The 19,297-nt window shown below is 51.8% G+C and overlaps 4 protein-coding genes and 1 long non-coding RNA gene across 6 annotated transcripts; 3 read left to right on the forward strand and 2 right to left on the reverse strand.

The window, feature by feature from the left end:
* Positions 1-91: 91 nt before the first annotated feature.
* On the reverse strand, positions 92-3,597 carry plaub (plasminogen activator, urokinase b). Of its 2 annotated transcripts, none has more exons than XM_086138204.1 (11): positions 3,279-3,597; positions 3,141-3,210; positions 2,901-3,050; positions 2,535-2,688; positions 2,172-2,263; positions 1,959-2,012; positions 1,825-1,863; positions 1,517-1,712; positions 1,265-1,413; positions 911-1,203; positions 92-850 (listed from the first exon to the last, which is right to left on the reverse strand). In XM_086138204.1, exons 1-11 carry the CDS (start codon positions 3,357-3,359, stop codon positions 692-694), a joined length of 1,437 nt encoding a protein of 478 aa, XP_085994330.1. In that variant the 5' UTR covers positions 3,360-3,597; the 3' UTR covers positions 92-691. The 2 variants fall into 2 exon arrangements, with proteins under 2 accessions (XP_085994330.1, XP_085994327.1); XM_086138201.1 differs by having other exon boundaries at positions 1,517-1,715.
* A 104-nt stretch (positions 3,598-3,701) lies between these two features.
* Positions 3,702-10,638, forward strand: LOC147190027 (protein HID1-like). The gene is made up of 19 exons (XM_086138213.1): positions 3,702-4,337; positions 4,729-4,878; positions 4,951-5,118; positions 5,476-5,619; positions 6,199-6,308; positions 6,385-6,495; positions 6,586-6,775; positions 7,070-7,126; positions 7,209-7,349; positions 7,532-7,622; positions 7,700-7,851; positions 7,935-8,013; positions 8,171-8,335; positions 8,426-8,665; positions 8,896-9,032; positions 9,354-9,437; positions 9,547-9,638; positions 10,250-10,408; positions 10,486-10,638. The coding sequence occupies exons 1-19, from the start codon at positions 4,272-4,274 to the stop codon at positions 10,547-10,549; spliced, it is 2,400 nt and encodes a 799-aa protein (XP_085994339.1). The 5' UTR covers positions 3,702-4,271; the 3' UTR covers positions 10,550-10,638.
* An 87-nt stretch (positions 10,639-10,725) lies between these two features.
* Positions 10,726-13,007, forward strand: fads6 (fatty acid desaturase 6). Its single transcript, XM_086138205.1, has 6 exons — positions 10,726-11,146; positions 11,461-11,627; positions 11,825-12,005; positions 12,095-12,282; positions 12,508-12,687; positions 12,756-13,007. The coding sequence occupies exons 1-6, from the start codon at positions 10,879-10,881 to the stop codon at positions 12,903-12,905; spliced, it is 1,134 nt and encodes a 377-aa protein (XP_085994331.1). The 5' UTR covers positions 10,726-10,878; the 3' UTR covers positions 12,906-13,007.
* On the reverse strand, positions 11,393-13,900 carry LOC147190029 (uncharacterized). Its single transcript, XR_015103979.1, has 2 exons — positions 13,715-13,900; positions 11,393-12,312 (listed from the first exon to the last, which is right to left on the reverse strand). It is a non-coding gene; the product is annotated as an uncharacterized LOC147190029 (long non-coding RNA).
* A 109-nt stretch (positions 13,901-14,009) lies between these two features.
* On the forward strand, positions 14,010-18,906 carry trim16 (tripartite motif containing 16). The gene is made up of 7 exons (XM_086138200.1): positions 14,010-14,283; positions 14,779-15,137; positions 15,880-16,209; positions 16,323-16,494; positions 17,481-17,576; positions 17,701-18,075; positions 18,466-18,906. The coding sequence occupies exons 1-7, from the start codon at positions 14,124-14,126 to the stop codon at positions 18,687-18,689; spliced, it is 1,716 nt and encodes a 571-aa protein (XP_085994326.1). The 5' UTR covers positions 14,010-14,123; the 3' UTR covers positions 18,690-18,906.
* The last annotated feature ends 391 nt before the right edge of the window (positions 18,907-19,297 follow it).

Here is a 19,297-nt window from a genome sequence, read left to right on the forward strand (position 1 = left end):
CCAGTTTTGTTCAGGGAGCTTTTCAAGTCCACATTAGTATGTCCAAATTCAAACGGGAGCACCACCCCAAAAAAACAAAAAACCCCTCAAAAATTGTAAAGTGTGTTTTAATGAGAAAAAAAACATGGTATAATATTGTTCATAATAAAACAGTCGTCAATTAATATAATCGAATTCAAAAGAATGAATCTTTTTTTCCCCATTGTATGAACCGAAAAGCCATTGTGACATTCTTTGTCTCCATGCGTTGCTGCACCATTGATGTTTAACCTGTTGCGTAAAATGTCACAGCACTGCAACACCGGGGCTCATTAGCATTGACTTCACATCCATTTGGGCTTGTGGCGCACAACTCTGCCCTCTGGTGGACAATGTGAGTTTGTCAGTCCTCTGTCATTCCAGTCCAACTGGTGCGTGACGACCAAAATGATCAGCATTGTTGAATCTTACAAATTGTTACTTTTTATTTTTGAATTTGTGTAAAAAAAAAATCTAGAAAATGTGCTGTATGATTCATTCATTCAAATGCATAGTAAATGCATTTGGAATTGAATTCTTGTCCAAAAAAAAAAAGACAAACACATTTTACTTTGTCACCAGGAACACAAATCGGTTTTCTCTCCCGCCTTTTACAAATATTGAAAAAACAAAACAAAATGAAAAGCATCCGCGTGTCTCGCCGCCCCGGTGGTCAAACGCCAGTGTGCTGCCTGATCCATTGTCTGTAGTTGTGGACTTTGGTGTAGACGCCAGGCCGCCGCTCGCGGGCGCAGCCTTCGCCCCAGCTGACCACGCCCACTGCCGCGAAACGCCCGTCCACTTGGCACACCAGAGGACCTCCCGAGTCGCCCTGAACGCAACAAAACACGTCCAAATCCATCTGGGGATTCCGTGACGTTTGGAACTTTACCTCGCAGGCGTCCTGCGTCCAGTCGTCCCGGCCCGCGCACAGCATGTTGCTGGTGATCTTGTCGCCGTAGTAATCGTCGGCGCCACACACGTCGGCGGCCAGCAGGTTGACCCGCGCCTGGCGCAGGAACTGCGAGTGGTACCACAAGCCGTGCTTCTCCTTGCCGTAGCCCGCAATCTCACACGGGAAACCCACAGGGACGTGGTGGCCCTCCCCGGGCAGGCACACCCGCCGCACGCCCACACTGTCCCGGGCGCAGCGGCCGTCCTTTTTGGACTTCAGCTTCAGCAGCGCTGCAGTCGGATGTTACATACTAATCGAGGCGCAGTAGGTAAGAGGCGGCGAGAGGCTTACCGATGTCGTTGTCGTAGTTTCCGAGTTCGTTGTTGAAGTCCGGGTGCAGGATGATTTTGTCCACGCGGAACTTCTGCTCGAGGGCATCGCTCTGGTTGAGGGCGCTCTTCCCCAGCGACACCAGGAAGCGCCGCTCGTTGACACGGGATCTGCCGCACGGAAAGTAGACGGCGGAGCGGCCGGCCGGCCAGGAAGTTGACGTGATTCATTTCTTTATTTTCCAGACGGGGAGCGACGTCGCCCACGGCCTACCCATCAGGGAAGCAATGAGCGGCGGTCATGACCCAGCAGCTGGAGATCAAACTCCCCCCGCAGCGGAAGACCACGTCTTTTGACCTGCCGCGCCACAAGATGGCCGCCACCCACGGGTGCGACTCCACCGGGGCCACCGAACCGCCCACGATGCGCATCTGCTTCCGGCGCGAACGACGCCCACACGTGTTGGTCACTGCTGGTGGGACGGGGTCGATGCAGACACGTGCACACATGCATCGCGCACATAAACACAAAAACATTCGTTGACCTACACGCACGTGCACAATTAAGGGGGCGGAGCTTACCCGGCGGGGTGGTCCGTGGTGGCTGAGTGGTTGGTGGGACTACAACAATGCAAGCAGGCTCGGGGATATTCCGCAATGTTGCAGCAACACAAACATTAAAACACACACATGCAGAGGGAGGGGGTGTGGCTTACATGTGGGTGTGGTCTGTGGGGCTCTGGTAGTCATTGCCAACACGAGCGATTGGGCTACGAGAGCACAAACAAGTTTTCACTCAAATAGTCTGGAGAATATTCCGGAATATTTGTGTGCGGTGAACGTGCAACGACAACAACAACTGTGCGCCAACAGGTGGCGCTGTGGCCAGTTCCTTGCTGAAAAGCTGCAAAAACGAGAGCGTGACTTACATGAGGCACATCGAGGGATGTCGCAATATTCCCAAACCAGGTGCTGCTCCTTCCACACGTGGCACCACGGCCGACGCTTGAAGCGCACGTTCCTGATGGAGGCGCCACACGCGAGTTAGCCCGCAACATTTCTCATGGACCCGCACCATTGCGCAACTCTCGTCTTAGCTGGATGGTTCGTTTTTTTTGAACGCCCTTCTGGATCAGGCATGTGCAACCTGAAATACTCAAGCCGCCATCTTGCCTTTATCCCACTCAGGGGCGTGCACACCCTTGTTCTAGAACCTTTCATTGCTCTTGTAGTGGGGAATGTGGAAGTGTGGCGTTGCCGTGGAAACGGAGGAAGCGTTTTTTGCCCAGGACCTGCAGTAGTTGTGTCTGCCGCCATACACGTCCAAGCTCAGGTAGCGAAGCCTGGTGTCGGCGTCCCAGGGCTCACACCGGCGACCGCTTTCCGACTGGGAGCGGAACCCTCGATAGTAAATCCCGACGCCTTCGTAGCAGTCGGCACCGCTCACTGTGAGGAGAAACGCCACTTTAGACATGAATAGAGAGGCGTTGTCATCCAGCTCAAGTCAAAAAGTTGAAGAAACGGAGGCCGCGTCCCATCTGTGGATTTGTCAGCCCAATCCAGGTCAGATTTTGTGGTCAAGACAACTCCCGTCTGAACGCATCTCAGACTGCACCGTCACCACAATCAGCCCGATTGTCTCGATGTGTGTACCAGACCTTGGTGGACAAGTGAGGGTCCTTGCGGAGCAGTTGTGGCTTTCACACCCGTTTGGCAGAAGGTCCCCTCAAAACCGTTGGGACACAAGCAGAACATGTGTCGGCCCGTCGTCAGGCTGGGGACAGACCTTCCTCCGTTCTGGCAGATTCCTGCCAACGGATCACAGCACGCCACGGTGAACCACAGCCTATCGGGCTCATTCCTGTGCTCAAACGTGTCCCAGCTTGACGCCGGCTCACCTGAGCTCGACAACGACGACAAATTCGTCTGCCGCCGCGGCCGTCTTCTCGGCTGCTCGCGCCCCCCGGCCTGAAGTTGAGGAAAAGTGACATTTTCACGACAAAGCCAGGTGATAAGCGCTGAGAGGAGAGACGCACCTGGCCGCTAAAGATGGCGCCACCTGCTGATGAGGAGCAAAACGTCAACGTCAGGAGGACCAACGCCACAGCGCGCCGCATCGCGTCCTCGATATCCACCGAGCGTGTGGGCGGAGACACGAGAGGAGCCTCCCAGGCAGTTGAAATGCGCAGAGACCCATGCACACACTTTAGTAGTCGCACAAACCCACGTGCGTTTCGAAAGAGGGACAGTCTAAAACGCTTGATGTGAAAAAAGCTCAACAATCTCACCAAAAAAAATACATTAAAATATTTACCCCAATATTTTGGACTTCATGAGCACTACACAATGACACGGTTAGGCTACTTAGTCACGCCTGTCACTTTTCCGATAATAAACGCCATAACAGTCATATTTGGATCACGTGACTGCCCGGCGACGTCTTCGTCACGGCAGCAGAGTGTGACGTCATCAAAAAGCGAATGAAACTCAAATAGAAAAACTTTTCAATCCCGGAAGTCTTCCAGCTGAGTTCCTGCTCGGGTATGGTGCCGCCTTCCCTGACAGTGGGAATTGAAAAGTTTCCTGAAGAAGTCTTGATAAACACTTTCCCAATGTGTTATATTTTCATTTAAATTTCTATATTATCTTTTTTATTAATATATAGTCAGGCATGTTTGTTTATTTGCAGACCGTAAATTTGAAGGACACATTCCTGACAGAAAGAAAAAAAGGCTGTAAAGCAAACACCTATCAGGATATTAAGTCATGAATTAAATGCTACGGTGGTGACTGCCGCAGTTAGCACGATTACCACCTCAAAAACGAAAAACACAATAACCAAGCAGTGTGGTAGCTGTTGCGAAAGCGCGATGTAATAAAGTTGAGTTGAGCAAGACACGGGACGGCCGAGAGAGAGTCTTCAAGTGTCCGAGCATACCCCGAACGCCTCCTCATCACCAGCGGACCTGCTGCCAATTGCTGCAGACACCTGCAGGAGCCGAACCGACACCGACGACACGAGACAAAACATGGGCAGCGGTGACAGCAAACTTCACTTCAGGAAGGCTGTAATCCAGCTCACCAGCTGCACTCAGGTCAGGTCAGACAAGCGGACCGAACCGGGTCACGGGGGTCGGCTGCCGTAGGGCAGCCACACGACGCAAACAGATGGCACAACAACGACAACACACACGCAATCATTTTGGGTCCATCCAAGTGACGCTTTCGCAACTAATAACGTAAACGCACTGTATGACACGTGACTGACTTGCAGCTGTCAGACAAACAACAAATTTGACAAATAAATGATGTTGATTGACATGCGCGATTCAGTCAACCGTTTCCCCTCATTTGACGTGATCACGCGCACACGCACACTCTCGTCTCAGAACAACACACTTTTTGCCGACTTTAGAGTTGTATTTTACCCCAAACAAGGGGTATATGACACGTGACTAAACGCGTTGATTGACGGGTGCTGCGTAGGCCGTGGAAGCATCGGATGAGGTCTTCTGGGACCAGTTCTGGGCCGAGCCGTCCATGTCGGTCCAGGACATCTTCGCCTTGGTTCCGCCGGCTGAGATCCGAGCGCTGAGGGAGGAATCTCCATCCAACCTGGCCACATTGTGCTACAAGGTGCGTGTGAGTTGGCGGCTTGCTGTTCGGGCCCCACCGATACCTTTTTTTTTTTTGTTATTCAATGCTCAGGCGGTGGAGAAGTTGGGCCGGGCGGCGGATCGTGGCTGCCCGTCGGAGCGAGAGCGCGTCTCCGTCCTAAACTGCACCCGTCTGTTGACCCGCGTGCTGCCCTTCGTCTTCGAGGACGCCGACTGGCGAGGCTTCATGTGGGCCGGCCTGCCTGCCGCCCGTAAGCAAGTAGGCACCCACCTGCTTGGCTAAGTCGCTTTCCCCCTCCCCTCCCTGATGCCACCCTTGCTGACCATCCGGACTTACCCCTCACACCTCCTCCCGTAGCCCCTTACTTCCTCCTTTAACACCCATTCACACTCCTTTAGTCCCCTTATCACTCCCCCTCTTACTGCCCCCCCACCCATCACTTGTTCTCTAGTTACCTGCTTGTTGCAGTCCAAACAGAGCCTGCATTGTGGCCCTCCCACGCCCCCCAAAAATCTGAAATCCTCTTTGTATGAAGGAACTCTTCCTATCACAAGTCACACATTGCAGTTGGCCAATCCCAGTGTCTCCTTTGCCTTCACTTGATGTTTCCTGCAGTGTTGCCAGGACAATGACAACAACGACGATGACGATGACGACCCCGATGGCGCTCGCCCCCTGGCTGAGTCGCTCCTCCTGGCCATCGCCGACCTTCTCTTCTGTCCCGACTTCACCGTCCAGGGCCGTAAGCGGGGCGGGCAGGCGAGTCCTCCTCCGCTACCCACAATGCATTGCACTCCAGAAGCTCGGCTAACCATCGCTTTCAAGCAAAAACATTGCCGCTTCTCACTGTTGATTTTATGTTCACCCTGCAGCTAAAGCTAACAAGGCGTGTTGTTTGCTCACACCACTAAACGACTTGTGAGCTTAGCTGTTATCTCATTAGCATCTTCCGTAGTCAGTTTGGAGCGGCCATGTTTGACTAGCAGGCGTGGAAACTGGACAGCCTGAGTAAACACTCGAAGAGTCCACAAGAAGGGGGTGTGCAGGGTGGGGGCAACCCCCCCCCCCCCCGAACAACAACACTGTGCGGAAGGCAGCCTGATGTTCACTCGTGAGATAACACTGAAAATATTCCACAACATTCCTCCAAGATGCACAACATTTCAGTTATTCCAGAATATTGCTACTGAACACACCAAACTTCCAGAATATTCCTGATGGACACAAAGCATTTCAATTATTCTCAAATGCATAAACGACATTTGAATGATTCCAGAACAAGTAGGTGACGCCTTGGCGCTAATGCTAGCTGCTAACAGCGCGTAATATGGGCCACAGGAAGTTGTTGCAGACGCGGACGGCGCGGTGGACAGCTGCGAGTTGATCTGGGAGGCGGGCGTGGGCTTCTCCCAATCGCCGCCGCTCAACTCCAGCCACGACAGAAACAGGTGAGCGAGGCCCCGCCCCCCCGCCGCATCTGGTCACCGTGCTTTTTGCGTCAAGGTGTTTTTTTGTGCTTTGGAGGGCGGAGCTTCTCAAGCTGCTGCTGACGTGCTTCTCTGAGGTCCTTTACCTGGCGCCCACCGAGCATCGCGTCAACCCCTGGGTGCGCTTCTTCTGCTCCGCCGCCAACAGGTACTAGTGTGAGCGTTTTCATCGTGAGTGAGAGCATTTTGGAAGTGCTTGAGTGTGTGTGTGTGTGTGTGTGTGTGTGTGCACGCTCAGACACGCGCTCCCGCTATTCACGTCGCTGCTGAACGTGGTGTGCGCCTACCAGCCTTCCGGATGGGGCTTCCCTTATGACCACTTGCTCATGTCAGACCAGCGCCAGCTGCTGGTGGAACAAGCGCTCCAGGTTCTCATGGTCGCGCTGGAGCAGCGCCCAGCCCGCGCCGCCGCCGAGGACGAGACCCATGTGAGGATGACATGAGGGCCGTGTTGGGAACAGGCACGGGCTCAAGGAGAATTTTTTTTTTCTTTCTCTGGGCCAATGGGGGGCTTGACCGATACAAAATAAAGTATACATTTTAGTATATCAAATCAAAGGCTTTGACTGAAATGTAAAGTCCACAATATAAAAATCAGTCCAAAGCGATTCAGGAATCGGTGAATGATTTCCAACACAGCCAAAGTTGTGTTTTATTTTCTTTTTTCCAATCGGGGAAATCGAATGAAGGTTTTGAGTTTTTGACACCCTCTTGCCCTGCAGTTGGGTGGTCCTGAGAACCAGTTTGTCAACTTCCTGTCCAGGATCCACCGAGAAGAGGTGAGGAGGCGAGATTCATTTCCACTGCTGCCCGTACGGTTATATATATTTTTTATTTGATTCAATTCTTTTTGTCTTTCAGGACTTGAGCTTCATCCTGAAAGGTGTGAGCCGGCTCCTCAACAACCCTTTGGCGCAGACCTACCTGCCCAACTCCACCAAGAAGATCACCTTCCACCAGGAACTCTTCGTCCTGTTTTGGAAATTCTGCGACTTCAACAAGGTGAACGGACGCCCAAAAGCCTCCGTCCGTGGGGGAACGATAATGCCAGTCTTCAATGTCATGCTCATGCTAAAGCTAACTCTAACTCTCATGGTCAGGCTAACCCCAAGGGAAACGTGAATGCTAGCTAAAATGCTAATACTAACCTAACCCCAGTAATAAACGCCTGCGTGCTTGTACAGAAATTCCTCTTCTTCGTGCTGAAGAGCAGCGACGTTCTGGACGTGCTGGTCCCCATTCTGTTCTTCCTCAACGAAGCCCGCGCCGATCCCTGTGAGTGGCTCGACTCACCCCGACCTCCCCTGCGGGCAACCCCCAAGTCCCGTTTACACCCAGAGTGTCGTTGGCAGCCGGTGCGGGCCTGGTCCACATGGGCGTCTTCATCCTGCTGCTATTGAGCGGGGAGAGGAACTTTGGCGTACGCCTCAACAAACCCTTCACGCTGCGCGTCCCCATGGACGTTCCAGTTTTCAGCGGGACGCACGCCGACCTGCTGCTCGTGGTAACGCCGCCCTCGCCGCCGCACGCACGCCAACGAAACACGGGAGCCCGATTGGCTTTGACTGCTTGCGACGTCCTCCGCAGATCTTCCACAGGATGATGACGTGCGGACATCGGCGACTGCAGCCGCTCTTCGACTGTTTGCTCACTATCATCGTCAACGGTGAGCGTCCGTGTCCGTCGTTTGTTCATCTCGGGGCGTTCATGTGTCACCTGCGGCTCATGTTTTTCGTGGGTCCATCATTTCCTCGTCTCGCGTTTGTCCTTTGGCTGTCGTTTGCCGATCATTCCCGTCACGTGTCCCGCGTGTCATGTACTAGTTTCTCCATACCTGAAGAGCTTGTCCATGGTGTCGGCCAACAAGCTTCTGCACCTCCTGGAGCTTTTCTCCGGGCCGTGGTTCCTGTTTTCGGCCCCGCACAACCACCAGCTTGTCTTCTTCCTCCTGGAGGTTTTCAACAACATCATCCAGTACCAGTTTGACGGTCAGCTAACCCTCACCTTAATCGCACCAGACCCCCCCTCCAGTAGACCCTTCCAAACCCCAAACCGCTGTGCCCTGGCCCTCCTCGCAGGCAACAGCAACCTGGTGTACTCCCTGATCCGGGGGAGGAGCCTTTTCCAACGGCTGGCCAACCTCCAGGCCGACGCGGCGTTCATCAACAAGGTGCTGCTGCACAAAAAGAAGAAGAAAAAAAAAAGCGCCGACTCTTCCTACGACAACTCTGCCGGCACGGAATCCTGCCCGAAAAGCCGAGAGGAGGAGTTGGACCTGGTCGGTGCCCTGCAAGCCGCGCCAGATCCACATCGCACCTGTAAGGAAAACGCTTTCGGTATTTATGCAATGTCCTTGATAAGGAGACTATCCCCCCCCCCCCCCCCCCCAAAAAATCATTTTGTCCTTCAGTTCAATGGACGTTGTCCTCCTTCCTCGGTGGGCCACACGAACAGAAGTCGTTCTTTGTAGAGGAGAAAGAAGAGCTGTCTTACTAGTGAGGACAAAGAATGTACTCGTGGACCTACCTTCTGTCCTCTCTTCCGTCAGGGATCCACAACATCACCGAGAAGTCCCAAGTTGGTGATAACGGCGCTGTCGATTCGGACGGCGCGCGGACCGCCGCCGAGTGCAGCATCGTGGGCGGGGCCAGCGACACCGAGTCCAACTCGGAGAGGGACCACGAGGTACGCAACTCGAGATAGCGGACCGGACCGAGAGAGTTCCTCAAAAATCCTTTTGCGATAATTAGGCGAGCGACTGCGTTTGGAAGCGTTCAGGGTTGTCTGAATGAAACGTCTTAACTTACTCCAGCATAGTTCCCGCTGTCACAAAAATGGGTTGATGGAGTGTTGAATTGTGCCCCGTCGACGGGAGCGACTCTTCTTGCCGTTCCAGGAAATCAGGAGATCATCCGATTGTCACTCTTGTTGGCCATCAAATAATGAAGGTTGTCTTCTTCCCAGCACAGCCTCAGGATTGGCCAATGTGGTGTTTTTTTGTGATAGGGCACGCAGAAGGAGAGCAAAGGGGCCATTCGCCTCCCAGCCAGGGCCTCAGCTTCTTCGCCCTGGAGCCCCACGCCCGACTGGGTCCGTCTGCGTTCTTATATCAACAGCAATATCGTGCTCCGGGGAAAATAAAAAAAAATCGAACGTGTCCCTCGAGGACAACATTTGAGGCGGCTGGTTGTGATTTCAGGTGCTGTCGTGGAAGTCCAAACTTCCCCTGCAGACCATCATGCGACTTCTGCAGGTTCTGGTGCCGCAGGTGGAGAAGATTTGCATCGACAAGTAAGGCAAAAGTCCAAGTCACCTTTTTGCACTGTGCTGTCGTTTGAATGTGTTTTTGTTTTTCTTTTTTACTTTGCCAATATGTGAAGGAAGACGTTTTGAAAAATGAAGTTATCTCTACTCACAACACTTTTTCTTGGGAACAACAGGCCACAAGGCGGCGCCAAATATTTGCCGTAAAAGGGGTAAAAAAATACATAGAGATTCATTCAATTCAATAAATATTCAATAGATTCATTCTTCTCGCTTCAAATCGTGTACTTTCATGTAAACGGTTTTATTGTTTGTTTTTACTCTTTTATTTGCCAATATATGAAGACGTTTTGAAAAATGAAGTGCCTCCATTCATGACGACATATTGTCTTGAGACCACCATGCCACAAGATGGCGCCAAAGTTGTATTTTTATTCCGTTAGCTTGATGGAAAAAAAAAGGTCATCGAGAAGTTATTTAAAAAAAAAAAAAAAAAAAGCAAACACGTGAATTCATGTATGCTCGTGAATTCAATTGTAAATATTTTCTGGGTGGACATGAATTATTTGCAACACACTCCCGTTTTGGACATCCTCTTCTTCCTCTCGAACATCTTTTTACTTCTTCTCGGTGGTCAGGGGTCTGACGGATGAGTCTGAAATCCTGAAGTTCCTCCAGCACGGGACCCTGGTGGGCCTGTTGCCCGTGCCGCACCCCATCCTGATCCGCAAGTACCAAGTGAACGCCGTCACGTCGTCGTGGTTCCACACGTACACGTGGGGGGTCGTTTACTTGCGGTGAGTCGGCCGCCCGCCTGCGTAACGCTGCTCGTATGCGTGCGCGCGCGGCTCACATGTTGTTCCGGTCGCCGTAGCAACCTGGATCCTCCCATCTGGTACGACACCGACATCCGACTCTTTGAGATCCAGAAGCTTTAAGACGACGACTTCTTCGTCATCGCCTTCACGAGGAAGACGTGCAAAAAAAAAACCCCAACAGTCTTGAAATAAAATGGCATGAAACAAGCCAGCGGTGTTCGTCGGACTTGTTGTGTTGTTTATGTGAAGAAACAAGCAGAAGTAACAGCACATTATTTCGACAACAGGAAATAGAGGTTTGAGAGGCGGGCAAACGCTTGACTCAAGACCAGGTGGGCTACATTTGCACTTGAGGTACCAAAAAAAAAACAAAACACATGAAACTATTTCAAATGAACAACGTGGGACGTTCCATGAAAGAGAAGACGGGAAGACGGCAATGATCGGGCATGGTGTTTATTGATCCGGTTGTCAACGTGACCTTTGAACTTTGCACCGCGGCACGCTTCTTGCGGAACAAATCGGCAGACAACATGGACGGAGAAGGCGGCGCGGCGGAAGCGAGTAAGGTGAGGAGCAAGGATGGCGAGGAAGAGAGCGCCATGAAGGAGCTGAAGCGGAAGGTGGAGGCGGTGGTGAAGGCGAGCAGCTGGTGGGAGCGGAGGGGGCTCGATTGCGCCATCTTGGCCGGCGCCTTCGCCGTCTGCCTGCCGGCCGGTAAGTCATCCCCGGCGTCCCGAGGAGACGCCCATGAAGGAATGAAATAACGTGTCAGGAATGCGATTGAAGGTCAATAGCAAATGTGTTCTTTTTCCGTCTAACTTCCTCTTTCCCTCATTTTCCCCCATTGATCTTTTTTTTTTCTTGCTTTCATCATTCCTCTTGGTCTGTTTGCGTGGCCTTGCGCTTTATTGATCTTTTGTTGCCCCCCCCAGTGAACTCGATTTCAACTCACCGTGGCCATTTGCCTCCGCGTTACCTGTCGCTTAGTGTTGCCGCGACGACGCAAACCCGAAGTTTGTGCGCGTCAGGTTTCCTGCTGCTGCGTTCGTCTGAGGCGTTGCGGTTCGCGTGCGGGCTGCTGCTGATGGGCGTGGCCCACGCCGTCATCACGGTGAAGGGGAGCCACATGGCCAGTCACGGCGCGCTCAGTCAGTCGCCCGCCGCCAAGCGATTCTGGGCCCTCTTCTTCATCGAGGTCAGGTTCTTGCTGCTGCCCATGACGATGGTCTCGTTGTGTTGATTTTTGTCTCATCGTTGTCGATGCCGATCTCGTCGTTTCAAAATAAATGGCTGGCCGACATCATGGCAAGCAAAATGCTTCCGGCGATGGATTTGATGTAGACGAGGATGTTTTTGATGCTGTCGTTGACGGAATTGGTGGCGGCGGAGCAGATCTGCGGCGCGTTCTCGGCGCATGTGGCGTCGGCGGGTCACGTGAAGCTGCACCACGCTCACACCAACGTGATCGGCATGGGCGACTCCAGCGTGTGGAAGCTCCCGCGCCTTCCCCGACTGCCCTACCTCTTCGTGGCGCCTCTCGCCGTGCCCGTCATCACGCCCCTCTCTGCCCTGGGTCGGTACGCCACGCTGTGTGTGTCTTAGTCAAACTGTACATGTTCTTTATCAATGCGTTGCGCAATTGACGCCTTTTGCGCCCATCAGCTGAACTGGGAAGCGCGTCGACTGTGCTGTTGCTGAGGACGGTGCTTCTGATCCTGCTGGGCGTGGCCTCGCACTTCTGGCTTCTGCTGGCTGTGTCGGGCTTCCGCTCGCCACTGGGCGCCGGCCTGTGCATGTTGGCCACGAGGGCCATGTTCTCCCTGCCCTTCATCCACGTCAACATTTTCCAGGTGAGGAGCCAAAGTCTTTTCTTGGATCGCCTGGAAGACGTTGAGCAAATATAAAAGTCAATTCGTTAGCCGGGTGGTTCTCCAATTAATCGCAAGTGTCACCATAAAGGCGTAAATATTCATCAAAATGAATGAGTGGTTTACGTGACTGGATTTCAACGGTGGGAAAAGTTGCATTTTGATGGGACATGACAAAAAAAAAAGAAGTTATTTTGCGTTTGTCAGCACATTGGCCTGGCCATGTACAGTCGGAGCGCTCGGCCGGCGCGCCTGCTGCAGATGTCTCACGGCGTCCTCAACCTCCCGCGTAACGTCCTGCTCGACTGGACCTTCGGACACTCGCTGATCAGCTGCCACGTGGAGCACCACCTCTTTCCCTTTCTCTCCGACAACATGTGTCTCAAGGTTAGCGCACGCCGCCACATGCAACAGATGCGAGATAGCTACAAGTTGGGCTTTCGCGTGCGTGTCAGGTGAAACCGGTGGTGCGTCGCTACCTGGCCGATCGGAATCTTCCGTACCAGGAGGACGGCTACGTTTCCCGCCTTCGTCTTTTCTTCCACAAGTATCAGGAACTGATGGTGGCCGCTCCGCCCATCACGCGGTTGGTTGGCGTCCAGTGAAAATGGCACCAACGCCACATTGGTAAACATTTTTCCGCACGATTTATTTTGTATTGTAGCTCCTCACACAATGGCTGTTCAATAAAAGTTATCAACCAGCAATTGAAGAGATCTCCTTTTATTCAAAGGGGGATGCTATATTTGTCACTGGAAATGATTGGTGGGCACACGTTTGCGTTCAAAGGTCGGGCCTTGGGTGTGGAGGTTTTATATGTGTTTCCGAAAGAGAGACACAAAATAGGCCAATAAACGTGTGCACACCATATGCTGTAGTTTAAGACACTTTTAAACAAAGCGTAGTTAAGGTAACAAGATTTAAGAAGCACGTCCGGTATGCGCTCTTATTGTGACTGTGAATTTATGCCATTTCCGGTACTGGACTTCGTGACGTGACAAGAACTTTATAATCATTACGCGGTAACGTGGTTACGGTAAAGTTTGAAAAAAAGCGCTCCAACAAAACATTTTGGTGGAAAAGATTATGGCCGCTTCTGACAATGTACTTAGAGACACGTAAATAAGGTGACATAACTCACTGGTCACCAACGCACTCTCTGAAACTCAACACCGTTCCTGCGCTGGCTCCAGATTTCCTCTTGAATTTCCTCTTGTCTTCCTTTGTCTCCTACATTTCGAGCCACATGTGACACCGTGCATGCCGAAGTCACATGAACTCGCTTTTCACCCAACAACGTTATGCAAAGTATGCAAATGAGTAACCAGAATGAATGTTAACATACTAGGGCTTTGTGGACTTTTCTATACAATGATAAAATAACATTTAAAAATGGTGTCGAAATAAAACTTACTTTTCTGAGACTCAAGCCTCACGTGGGCGATGCACAAGGCAACTTGGTGGGCGGTCCCGGGCCGCCCTCAGTGACGAGTCGGTGTCCATGTGCGTTGTGTTTACGTGTGCAACAGGATGTAAGAGAAAGTAAATTTGTCTCCAGCGACACCTGCACGGGTGGGGCAGCTTGTTTGTGCTGATTGGGTGTGCGCGCGTGTTGCACTCCAGTGCAGGAATGCGAGCCGGAATCTTGTCAACCAGGTGGGTCGGCAGCCAGTTTTGGGCTCCGCCCGCGTGGGGGCCGAGGAGGCCGGGCTCCCCCCTTTTGTCACTGACGCCATCGAGGCGTGGCCGCCTCTCGGCTCGTCCGCTCTCGTCGTCGCTCGCGAGTCAAGAAGTGAGACGACCCCAGCTGCTCAGACGGCGACATGGAGCCCGCGCGAGAGGAGCCGCAGCAGCGGGACGCCGCCCCTCAACGAGGTCCCGAAGGAGACTCCCAAGGAGCGCCCCGGGGAGAGCCGCAAAGTGGCTCAGAAGGGGTCCCAGAGGGACGCCCGCAAGCGGAAGAAGCTCCTGACAAGCACTTGGGTGAGGACCAAGAAAGCATTTCTTCCACATCCTTCACGTCCAGCTAAATCTTCATATACTCGTGCGCTCTTTCGGTACTGGTGACTAACTTTCATAAACTAGTAGAACAACTTTTCTTTTTTGAATGAGTAATGTTGATTTTTTTTTCCAGTACTGTAAATTTCTGCGCACAAGAACAGGTTTGATGTAGGACAAATACTTGTTAGCAGTGGGACAAAACTGCACACTAGTTGACATCTGCTCGGGTTAACCGTGTCTTACTTGTCCCGTTTCACCATGACGACAAGTTTTGAGCCACTAATACACAATCAAAGCTTCCAGGTAAACTACTGCGTTGCACTAGTAACATGACTCGTCCCAAGGAGTGGCTGCGTGTCCTGGACTCGACTCGATGCCACAAGTGCTGTTGCCTCTCTCGTGACATGCGGTGGTCCTACTAGTGAGGATAAAGAAGGTCCGCACGTAACCGCACTTCGTCTGTGTCTGCATGCGCAGTGGAGCAGCAGCAGCAGCAGGAGGAGGCAGCAGAGGAGGAGGAAGACGTCTTGGACGCGGACGCGGTGGTGTGCGACTCGTGCATGGAGCGTCCGCGGCGGGCGCTCAAGTCGTGCCTGACGTGTTTGGTGTCGTACTGCGAGGCGCACCTGCGCCCGCATCTGGAGAACGCCAAGTTCCACAACCACCGGCTGGTGGCGCCGCTGCGCGACATCGAGCGCCGCACCTGCGAGATCCACAAGTGGCCCCTGGAGCTCTTCTGCCGCGCCGACGCCTGCTGCTTGTGCCGCGACTGCTTGGGCGATGACCACCGCGGCCACGACACCGTCCCCGTCGCGCAGGCGCGACGCCAGCTCGAGGTAGGTCGCCGGCGCCATCGCTGCCGCTACGTTCCACCCCAAAAAGTCAACACGTCGAAATTCTATTTGATGATGAGGTGAGGTGGTCACGTTAGGGACAGCGGTTACTACAGTGGACATGTTATCATGTTATCTGGTTACAGGGTGTATGAAAGTGTTAAAGATACTACGACCAATCGAAAATGTCCACAAAATGTCGTGTTTAAAGCACAGGAAGGTTCATGGTATACCGTGTTCAATTTCTCGATGAACGTTGACCAATGTCACCATTGTCACATGATCAGTTTCACGTCGTGTCGTGATTCGTTTCACCTTCCAACGTGACATATTTACTGTCGAGAAGAAGGAAATGAAGATCGTAAAAGAACATCAGGTCGAACGTGTTGCTCTTAATCCTTTTCTGATTGTTCAAACTCATTTTCAAGTTGATTGATTGGACGGTTGACTTTTTTTGTTTGCTTGATTGGTTGATTGTTAACTTTTTGGTAACACAACACTGCGGCACAAGAGATCAAGCTTCAGCTATTTGTGTCTCTTCGGACAGTCGGTGACCTTCACTTTAGAGACGCGCACGCACACACACACACACACACACACACACACACACACACACAAGCTTAAATGAGGAATGTACCTAAGATTGCGACCGAGGATTGTTTCGACTGAGCTGTCAAACTCGTTTCATTGTGTATGGGAATAATACTCGGCCTGCATAAGAAAAAGGTGTCCGTCTGCACCTCAGAGGGAGCTGAAGGACAAACGTGGCGAGATGACCAAGACGTTGACGGCGGCGGAGAACGCCATGGACAAGCTGCAGCTCAACACCGTGTCCATCCAGAACTCGGTGACGCAGGTGCGTGCCGTGGTGCGGGCCGAGTTCGAGCAGCTGCGGGCGGCCGTGGAGAAAGCCGAGAGGGAGGTGAGCGAGATCCTGGAGGCCGAGGAGAAGCAGGCGCTCGGGCAGGCCGAGGGCATCCGCGCCCACCTGGAGCAAAGGTGCGGCGAGCTGAACAAGACGCGGGCACAGGTGGACAAGCTCTCGCGCAACAAGAACGACGTCGACTTCCTGCAGGTGATCTGCGCACGCCATTTATAATGTTCGACGCCAAAATGTTCAAGTGCGACAGTTTCTCTTGATCCTCCTGACAAGAAAGAAGGGAAAAGATGACTCCTGTGTCTTTGCAGGAGTATTGCGAGTGGAAGAAAGAGGCGTCTGACATCTCGCTTCCCGGCGTCTACATCGGGCTGATGGACGGCCTCAAGTCGATCAGCCACGTGATCGCCGAGGCCACGCAGGAGCTCTGCGCCACGCTGGCCACGTCCTACATGGACAAGGTCAGGGAGACGTGCAACACTGGTAAGTGGCCAGCAAAAAGCGACGCATTGGGAAGCGTCACCGACCCGTCACGCTTGTTCGGTGGGGACGTTTTTAGTTTTTTTTTTTTCCTTAGCATCACGCTAACAAACAATGCAAAACACATTAAACGGGCGCAGGAAAAGCCTCCGTCTTAGACAGAGTCTTAGACTCTTCAAGGAATGGATACTTGGATATTTGAACAAAAACGGTAGTGCAACACTTGTAGACAGACAACAGCACTCACAGAAGTATTCTTTATCCTCTGCAAGAGTCCCTCGCAAACTTTCTTTGTGTTTCTCTGTTTGTAACATAGTTTGCCCAGGTTGTCAAGGCGCGGACATCAAAAACAGCTGCACTGTGTCCATTGAACTGAAGCAAAAAAAATAAAAAATAAAAAAGTGTGGTAAAAACTGTTGCAACAACAACAAAATCAAAACAAAACAAAAAGCATCTCGTTTCAAGGATTTGTAAGTCTGCGATGAGTGAATGATTTCGAATGCAATCTAGGTCCTCTCAATGCAAATTCTTGATGATTCCCAACACTGCTTGAACGTCTGCAGGCGTGTTTTTACTCGTGTGGAATGTTCCGCCTGCGTGTCAGGGGTAAAGCTCAGGTGTGGAGCGTCGCCCCTTTCCAAAAATGTCTCGTCACTCCGGTGAAAAAGCAGCCGACCCCGCAGCAATTTTTCCAAGGTTTCGGCGTCAGAATGTCAGCCGTCCAGGTCGCGCTTATTCGCAAAGGTTGGATGGAGGCAAGTCGGCGAACGTTTAGAAGTGACGCAGACTTTTGGAATGAAGGTTAACCATTTTGACCAAACAAGAATTGCCGCCATTCAACTTGTGTTTACTTTCCAAGAAGTGTTGCACAGTCAGTCGCCTAGCGGTTCGCAGGTCTGACTCACAGTTCAGAGGTCGGGCATTTTTTTTTTTTTTTTGGATTAAGTGTGACTGACAGACCGCAAAAAAAATGTGCGCTTCCTTTTCAGACAATGTTGGAATTAAGACGACGGTGCAGACCATCGTTGCAGCTAGACAGGGCATGACCCTCCCCGAGCCGGTCAGGCGGGCCGATTTCCTGAAGTGTAAGTGTGCCAAAAGACGGAGCATGGAGAAAAAAAAAATCGCCATTGCAAGATAATCGCGCAAAAAGAAGCCTTGGACAAAACTCTTCCTCCAAACACTCAAATCTCGTTTGATGTCCTGCAGACGGCGCTCAGGTGAGCTTCGACGCCGACACGGCTCACGTCTTCCTGCGTTTGACCGAAGACAACCGCAAGGTGACCAACACCACGCCCTGGCAGCATCCCTACCCCGACCTCCCCGAGCGCTTCCAGGACTGGCGGCAGGTGCTGGCGGTGGAGAGTTTCTACCTGGGCCGCCATTACTTTGAGGCGGACATCGGCGGCGAGGGCACGCACGTGGGCCTCACCTACAAGAGCATCCAGCGCAAAGGCGGCGACAGCAGCGGCTGCATCACCGCTAACAACTTCTCCTGGTGCCTACACTGGAACGGTCGCGCCTTCTCGGCCTGGCACAGCGGCGTGGAGACGCCTCTCAGCGCGGGGAACTTTACGCGAGTCGGTCTGTATGAAAGAGCTTTCGACCTTTATGACATACAGTGTACTCTACGCATTTGATCAGTCGCGCCAAAGATATAGACCGATGAATTTGCTTTGGAAATTGTTCAAGGGGAACTCAAAATGCACCCGTTTTTGTCACTTGCCTGAGACTGAAAATGACATCACAGTTGATCAGGGCTCAGGTAACGACCAATCATACCTCAGCTTCAGAAAACAGGTGAGCCGTGATTGGTCCAGGACCAGTACAGGGCCCATTTTTGAATAATTTGAATTTTCTGTCATTTATTTGATGGTTCAGGTTAGGTCCAGGTTCCATTTATTTGTACCATGCACACGGACCTTAAGCTGGATATCAAGACTTTGTAGTGAAGGCTCCGACGTGTTCCCGCAGGGGTGTACGTGGACTCGGCCGGAGGCCTGTTGGCCTTCTACGGCGTGGACGAAACCATGACGCTCATCCACCGCTACGAGGCCGAGTTCCTGGAGCCACTCTATCCCGCCTTCTGGTTACCCAAGAAGGAGAATGTGGTGCTTTTGGTGCCACCTGGCGAGGCCTTGCCCCTCAAGAGTCCCTCTCCGCCCACGTCCCCCAAAAACGGCGTCCCTCCTCCGTAAAGGCCAAGAAACGCCGTCCATCTTCCGGGAAGCTTACTGTTGTGTGTGTTAGTTGCGATGAGGCAGGAAGTGTCAGTCTATTTATATCCTGTCAACATGCACACACTTCCTGCATGTCTGCATGGAATTGCTGAGAATGAAACTCTGCATCCATGCACGAACCCCCAGATACTTCCAAGGACAAATAAACTCACGAAATAAAGTATTCTTATGTGTATATCAGTGTTGACATGACAATTACACAGTGTAAGTACCTGTTTGCTATAAACTTGAATTAACTTGGAATGAACTCATTGAAAGGTTTACACTCCCAAATGGACCCTATTTATTTTTGATTAAAACAGGTCAAGGCAATGCTTCATGACTGAAGATGACACAAATAAATATGAAACTGTATTGGTGTTCTACAAAGTAATCGATCAAGTTAATCACTGGACAAAATAGATGTGACAAAAGACAAAGAACAAAATTCGTTTGAATTTAATAATGAACAAATACATTTCCAGTTTTATCTGTTTATTTTCAAAGTATGTATTCATAAATTATTTTCTATTTTCTTGTTTTTGCATTTCATTTGGTTATCGTTTTTACCCCAGTTTGTATAGTAG

The sequence above is a fragment of the Hippocampus guttulatus genome, chromosome 19 (assembly GCF_054856545.1).
Source record: "Hippocampus guttulatus isolate MCC_2025c chromosome 19, RoL_Hgut_1.0, whole genome shotgun sequence".
NCBI lineage: Eukaryota > Metazoa > Chordata > Actinopteri > Syngnathiformes > Syngnathidae > Hippocampus > Hippocampus guttulatus.

Excerpts from the sequence above, each read along its gene's own strand:
- plaub (XM_086138201.1), bottom strand. The coding sequence starts at position 3,359 with ATGCGGCGCGCTGTGGCGTTGGTCCTCCTGACGTTGACGTTTTGCTCC. Across the intron at positions 3,051-3,140 it reads GTCGTCGTTGTCGAGCTCAG|GAATCTGCCAGAACGGAGGA; the intron begins GTGAGCCGGCGT and ends ATCCGTTGGCAG. Across the intron at positions 1,414-1,516 it reads GCTCATTGCTTCCCTGATGG|ATCCCGTGTCAACGAGCGGC; the intron begins GTAGGCCGTGGG and ends TCCGTGCGGCAG.
- LOC147190027 (XM_086138213.1), top strand. The coding sequence starts at position 4,272 with ATGGGCAGCGGTGACAGCAAACTTCACTTCAGGAAGGCTGTAATCCAG. Across the intron at positions 6,776-7,069 it reads CCGCCGAGGACGAGACCCAT|TTGGGTGGTCCTGAGAACCA; the intron begins GTGAGGATGACA and ends CTTGCCCTGCAG. Across the intron at positions 7,623-7,699 it reads CGAAGCCCGCGCCGATCCCT|CCGGTGCGGGCCTGGTCCAC; the intron begins GTGAGTGGCTCG and ends TGTCGTTGGCAG.
- fads6 (XM_086138205.1), top strand. The coding sequence starts at position 10,879 with ATGGTGTTTATTGATCCGGTTGTCAACGTGACCTTTGAACTTTGCACC. Across the intron at positions 11,147-11,460 it reads CGCCGTCTGCCTGCCGGCCG|GTTTCCTGCTGCTGCGTTCG; the intron begins GTAAGTCATCCC and ends TGTGCGCGTCAG. Across the intron at positions 12,006-12,094 it reads CACGCCCCTCTCTGCCCTGG|CTGAACTGGGAAGCGCGTCG; the intron begins GTCGGTACGCCA and ends TGCGCCCATCAG.
- trim16 (XM_086138200.1), top strand. The coding sequence starts at position 14,124 with ATGGAGCCCGCGCGAGAGGAGCCGCAGCAGCGGGACGCCGCCCCTCAA. Across the intron at positions 16,495-17,480 it reads CAGGGAGACGTGCAACACTG|ACAATGTTGGAATTAAGACG; the intron begins GTAAGTGGCCAG and ends CTTCCTTTTCAG. Across the intron at positions 18,076-18,465 it reads GGGGAACTTTACGCGAGTCG|GGGTGTACGTGGACTCGGCC; the intron begins GTCTGTATGAAA and ends GTGTTCCCGCAG.